Source organism: Cucurbita pepo, unplaced genomic scaffold, assembly GCF_002806865.2.
Source record: "Cucurbita pepo subsp. pepo cultivar mu-cu-16 unplaced genomic scaffold, ASM280686v2 Cp4.1_scaffold001381, whole genome shotgun sequence".
In the NCBI taxonomy this organism is placed as follows: Eukaryota; Viridiplantae; Streptophyta; class Magnoliopsida; order Cucurbitales; family Cucurbitaceae; genus Cucurbita; species Cucurbita pepo.
This window is the reverse complement of record NW_019647552.1, coordinates 650-7,331: the sequence shown is the minus strand read 5'-3', so window position 1 is coordinate 7,331 and position 6,682 is coordinate 650. Positions and strand designations below refer to the sequence as shown.

Here is a 6,682-nt window from a genome sequence, read left to right as displayed (position 1 = left end):
TCATATCTATGCACACTTAGGAGTGGTAGATATTGCGTCAACGTGCGTATTAGATAAACATTGGTTTGATTTGACGATAGCAAAATAGTTGGAAGTGACCACGCATTAGCATTAGAGATACTGATGAGAAGGGTTTTGATGGAACATGACAGGTGATCCTTCCAGAGGGGTTTTGAAAGATGCGTGTCAGAACTTCATGGTGGTCTGCCACCATGTGAGGAACACATTCGACAAGGTTGTGCTTGATTTCAAACCCACCAATCCTGTGGGGAACATTAATATCAATTAGAATGGGACCCTTTTTCTCTTTCAGCTTGTAACTTTCTTTCTTAGTCTCATCTATATTGCAGTTTACAGGTCATTGTTGGTTAGCTAATGAGATTCTACATCGGTTGGAGAGGGGAACGAACTATTTCTTATAAGAGCGTGAAAACCTCTTCCTAGTAAACGCGTTTTAAAACCGTGAGGCTGAAGGCGATATGTAATGGGCTTGCAGACAATATTTGCTAGCGGTGGGTCTGAGCTGTTACAAATGTGATTAGAGTTAGACATTGGGCGATGTGCCAACGAGGATCCCACATTGGTTGGAGAGGGGAAGGAACATTTTTTATAGAGGTGTGGAAATAGTAGACGCGTTTTAAAAGGAAATAGTAGACGCGTTTTAAAACCGTGAGGTTGACGACGAAACGCAATGGGCAAGAGTGAACAATATCTATTAATGATGGGTTTGGACTGTTACAAATAGCTTCTAAAACATATTCATTTCGTTGAATTTTGCTTAGCTTTTACTGTTGAGATGCCTATGCAGGGATTTCATGTTAATTATTGTATAATCCGTGAGAAAAGTAAAAGAAACATGTATGATCGAATTTGATTGGATGTTTATATGAGAAATCTCTCGATCTTTTTGAATTTTTGAATTTTCGACTTTTTGATCGAATCCTCTTGAGTGAATCCTCTGTTCTTGTGGAGTTGCCTGTTTATTCAATCACCAAAACCACAACAAAGGAATGCCTCTAATGAAACCAACCTCATCAAAATTAACTAAAGTGTAATTATATGTACAAAGGCCTACAGAACTTGGAATTCCCCCAGTTTTCTTCTACTGGCGATCTTCCTAAGCCCCTATGACATTAACTTGAAGTGAAAAAGCCAGGACATTGCAAATGCAAGGAGCATGCAAGCAAGCAGGAAGTTCATAATGCGTCGACCATGAAAGATCGTTCGAGTCTCGACGAGAGTTAGGGGTGCTGTCATAGCTGAGGATGCTACTGCAGCAGCAGCAGCAGCAGCCGCATTGCTCGGTTCATTTATTTGTTGACTTGCAACATTTTGTGCAGTTGCTCCACATATCTCACAAATTCTGCAAGAAACATATCATATTGCTTGTCAAGTTAATACTCATCGTTAATACTCACATTTTGTGCAGTTTTTAAAACGCATTTGTTAGGGAGGGGTTTCTACACCCTTCTAAGAAATGTTTCGTTCACCTCTCCAATCAATATAAGATCTCACAATCCACCCCCTCGTGAACTCAACATCTTCGCTGACACATTGCTCGGTGTCCAGCTCTTATACAAGTTGTAACAGCCTAAGCTCATCGCTCGTAGTATTATCCTCTTTGGCCCGTTATGTTGTCAGTCTCACAGTTTTAAAACACGTATGTTATGGAGAGGTTTCCACACCCTTATAAGGAATGTTTCGTTCCCTTCTCCAACTGATGTGAGATCTCACAATCCACCCCCTTTGGGAGCCAGCGTCCTTGCTGGCGCACTGCTCGGTGTCTAGCTCTAATACCATTTGTAACAGCCTAAGCTCACCACTAGTAGATTTTGTCCGTTTTGGCTCGTTACGCATCGCCATAAGCCTCCACGGTTTTAAAACACGTCTATTAGAGAGAGTTTTCCACACCCTTATAAAGAATGCTTCATTCCCCGTTTCCCGTTCCCCTCTCCAACCGATGTAGGATTTCACACTGAAAGTACCCTATCTAGAGTGTTAAACAATCTGATTCATTCAAGATATACAGAAAAGATAATTCTATACTCAAGAACAGTCATGCTCAAACATACAAGGAGCCACTTCAGTTTTTACCTTGTTTATGTCTGAAGAACACCTTGCATACTCATGAGACAATAGTGAAGCTTTACACACAGAATCTAGTTGATTAAAGGTTTCAAAACAAGAATTCGAAGAATCCAATAAAATTGAGCTGAATACTTCAGTAAGAACTATGAAGAACACCAAATACTGTCTGCAGAAGATCTGAATGAATTTACTGAATTCAACATAGAGATTAACTATTTGGGGAAGATTCATGGCAGAAAACTCAGAGAGAAGCAGAGGATCCAACAAATTAGCTAAGATTTTCGATAAATTTCCATCTAAACTGCTAGCAAGAGGCAAAACTTAAACAAAACCATTGATGATCAAAAGATTAAGAACAAATGAGAGTTTATTACTTACGTATTTCCTTTGATTTTGAACCAAGTCTCAGCACAATGCTTGTGAGCGGTACCCAAATCACCACGACAGCAACAACCAAGCAGAATCGGAGTATCATTATGATCTCTTCCGCCGCCGCTTTCCAGTTCCAAGTGACAAATTCTGCAATCCCTTTCGATCTTCCCCAAATGCACCTTCACCTCCAAATCCCCACTCTCCAAATCCACCTCCGACGAGCTTCCCGAGATGAAACCACCCGTCTCAGCGTCCGGAACGCCCTCAATCTCGCCGGAAAACAGGCCGTCGCCATGAGATCCCCAAGCCGTGGAGTCGAAAACCGAGTGCCACGACTGGTCATCGGAATCATCAAGAACCGACAGGTCACTGCTGCTACTGCTGCTACCAGCTGCTGAACGAGCATCGCGATAAGGCAGGGAACTCGGATCTGCAAGGATCGGGTCACCACGAGGAGCTAGAACTGCGGACATCCTGAGAAACCCAGATGGGGAAATCGCATTCGACTAACGAAAACCAAAAGATATGTATTAACACAAACAGTAGCAAGATGAACAGACCCATTTTCCCCCCCTTCCTTTTTACTCTAATCATGAACAGTTTCCATAAACATTTCAAAACGTACAATTAGAACACGAAATCAAAAATTAGGAAAACTTACCACAAAGAAGAACACGAAATTTTCATAACACCCAGGAAATCAAACGCTCAGCCAGCTTCAAAGATTAATCAAGAGAGAGAGAGAGAGAGAGAGAGAGAGGAAACGTGGGGTCATGGGGTTTTGTTTGTTTGTTGATCAGTGATTCTCTATCTCTATCAAAGAAAATATGAATAGGGACATACACTGAAACTCTTTTTCGGCGTGTCAGTTGCGATTGCTGTTATTCAAAGAGAAAAGAAAATTAAATTTTTTTGAAAAAAAGAAACGTTATGAACACTGATTATTGAAGGAGGTACCCTGTGGGGAGTGACAGAATTTGCAGCCTTTTCCGATTAATTAAGGATCATGAAGCTACCAGTCGATACGACACAGTTTTGTCTGTGAGATGAGAGTGAGCCTATCCTCCAAATATAATTTAATTTTTGTAAAATTTTAAATTCCTAATTCTTTAAATTTTTATAATATCTATAAACCATAAATTCTTTTTAAAATTTAATCGCATAGTGAAAAATTGAAAATATTAAAACTAAATAACTAAATTACCCATTTTTTTTTTTTATAATAGAGACTAAAATGTTACAAATTTTAAAATAAAAAATTAAATTATTACGTAAAATTGAAAATATAAAAGCTAAATTGTTAATTATACGGGTTGATAGGTTTTTCAACCTCTAAGTTTTATTTATTTGTATTAAAAAAATTAAAATTTCATGTATTAAATTCATAAAATCTATATAATAAGACCAATACAACACATTCATCACGTGAGACACAAAGTCATACCTCAACCATACCATAGATAACGCCTATTTAGATCAAATATGACCTTCCTTATTTTTCTTTTTTATTTCAAAACATTCGATAAAAATTATTTCTCTACGACAACTACACCTTGACAATCAAATATAGCAACATACTATACTATATATATCAATCAATGGGCACTAGGGCAGAGGGTCCCAAATACAAGTTGTTTTGAGTGCACCTAAGAATGAGGACAAATGTGTATTCAACATGGAATCAAAACCTATTGAGAATCTATTGAGATTCAATCATCTCACTTTGTGGGTGTGCCTAAACTATATATATATATATATATAACACATCACATCATATTAAAATGAAGTTATCATAGGCGATTTGAACAAGTGTTGGGAAATCTTTTTTGCATCATGTAGTACGAGGAACAATTTAGGGTGTTTGGGAGAAGTTAGTGCTACTTTAGCGTGGAGCTGCCCAAAGCAACTCAACAGCTTGAGACTGATTAAAAGAAAGGGCTAAATAGTGGATAACAAAGGCAATTTTGCTATCAAAGAAAAAGCAATATTTGTGAAGCCCCATGTGCCTCTAAGAACAAAGACAGACAACATCCACTTCAAAGTTGGAACAAAAGGACATTCACATTCATATGAATTTGATTTTATTTCATCCCAAAGGTTTTTTCTTATAGATGAAGATGTTATCATTTATGTGAGATTTAAGGGTATGAAAACGAAGCATTCTTTATAAGGGTATGGAAACCGCTCCCTACCAGACGCGTTTAAAATCGCGAGGCTGACAACGATATGTAACCGGCCAAAACGGACAATATCTGCTAGTAGTAGACTTGAGTTATTACAAATGGTATTAGAGTTAGACACCGAGCGGTGTGTCAGCAAGGACATTGAGCCCCCAAGGGGGTGGACTGTGAGAGCCCACGTTGGTTGGAGAGGGGAACAAAACATTTCTTATAAGAGTGTGGAAATCTCTAGGCCCTCAAGGGGGTGGATTGTGAGATTCCACGTCAGTTGGAGACGAGAACGAAACATTTTTTATAATGGTATGTAAATTCCTGGCCTCTCAAGGGGATGGATTGTGAGATTTCACGTTAGTTGGAGAGGAGAATGAAACATTTCTTATAATGGTATGGAAACTTCTGGGCTCTCAAGGGAATGTATTGTGAGATCTCACGTCAGTTGGAGAGGGAAATAAAACATTCTTTACAAGAGTGTAGAAACCTCTCCCTAATAGAGGTGTTTTAAAATTGTGAAGCCGACGGTAATACATAACAAATCATCCGAAAAAGGTACCTTCAGGTTCAAATCCTTGAACCAAATCCAAAAAGTAGGGATTCAAGATTGCCACTTAAGTAAATGAGAGTGAATGAAGTTATGGTTAGTTTTCACAAGAATCTGCTCAAGAAAGTAAATTTGGCTGTAAAGTGGGTTGGAATAGAAGCACACAGTGAATCTTTAGCCCGAAGCAGTATAGGTTGGAAAGAGTGCCAACAAGAATCAACCCAAAAGTAGCAAAATATTATGTTCCTAAAATAAAGGGAAGGTATCACCAAAAGAGTTGAAAGTAGACCTTCAAACCTTATCTTGTAAAGGTGCATCCTATCAATTAGCTCAAAGGGTCAAATATGTCCGAATAAACAGTTCGCACACCACTTTCCCCTTTTTTTTTGTCGGGCAAGCCTTCTCTGGTAGCTCCTTATGCTTAGATACCCATTAGAATTAGTAACCGTCACGGCAGCATTATGTAAAACATAATGATACTTCACCTGCCTAGTGGTGTACACGGCCGTACCCTCGTGATGGAATAGGAGTATCCCCGATGCATGAGTACAAATAATGCATGAGATCCTAATATTTTTCCATTTTCAACATTATTAAATATAACCACGTTATCGTTTCTCATTTATATTATATCATTTCTCATTTTTTCAGTCCTCATATCATACATAATTCTAACGGAGTTATATTTCATGTCATTTATCGTGGTTTTATGTTATTCATATCATATACAATCTAGGAGATGCTTCTAACATAACATTTCATCATATACATACCATATCACATCACAATATATCATATCATAAATATGTCAATTTATCACATATCTCGTACCATTACCTATTTCATATCATTTTTATATCATGTCCCAATAGATAATATTGAGGTACATTATGCCAATCTAATTGGGTTATCCTAGACTCTCAGTGCACCTACTACCAATAAGTTGAAGAAAAACGTTTTTTGTTGTGTAAGGTTTTAAATCGCACGGAAAGAAAAACAATCTTAGAAACCCTTTTTAACGTTTAGATTTGGAAATCAAAAAGAGCAAATAAGAAAAGGGGATACCTGTGTGTTACAGCAGCGCCTACATCATGTCTTTCGCATTCCACCTTCTTTTTCGGTTCAGCTCGAACACGGTCAAAACACCATATCCTTGTTTTCAAAAAAATTTCTCAAGAGTAGGCCAAAAACTGTTAACCATCAAAGCATATGAAAAATGCTAAATGATATAATGGATGTCCTAAGTTTCAAGAATCCAATCACGACTCTCTTTAGTCGGTAAGAAACAAGCCAGATATGTGTAAAAATTCAAGTTTACTGCTAGCAGATATTGTCATATTTGAGCTTTCACTCAAGGTTTTTAAAACGAGGTTTCTACACCTTTATAAGGAATATTTCGTTCAGCTCTCCAACCAATGTGAGATCTCATAGTTCACCCCTTTTGGGGTCCAGCGTTGACACACTGCCTCGTGTCTAACCCCTTTGAGGATCAGCCTCCTCGTTG

The 6,682-nt window shown here is 38.1% G+C and overlaps 1 protein-coding gene across 1 annotated transcript; it reads right to left on the bottom strand.

Moving 5' to 3' along the window:
- Positions 1-1,011: 1,011 nt before the first annotated feature.
- LOC111786305 lies at positions 1,012-6,343 on the bottom strand. The gene is made up of 3 exons (XM_023666614.1): positions 6,244-6,343; positions 2,467-2,934; positions 1,012-1,363 (listed from the first exon to the last, which is right to left on the bottom strand). Exons 2-3 carry the CDS (start codon positions 2,931-2,933, stop codon positions 1,126-1,128), a joined length of 705 nt encoding a protein of 234 aa, XP_023522382.1. The 5' UTR covers position 2,934; positions 6,244-6,343; the 3' UTR covers positions 1,012-1,125.
- Between the last annotated feature and the right edge of the window lie 339 nt (positions 6,344-6,682).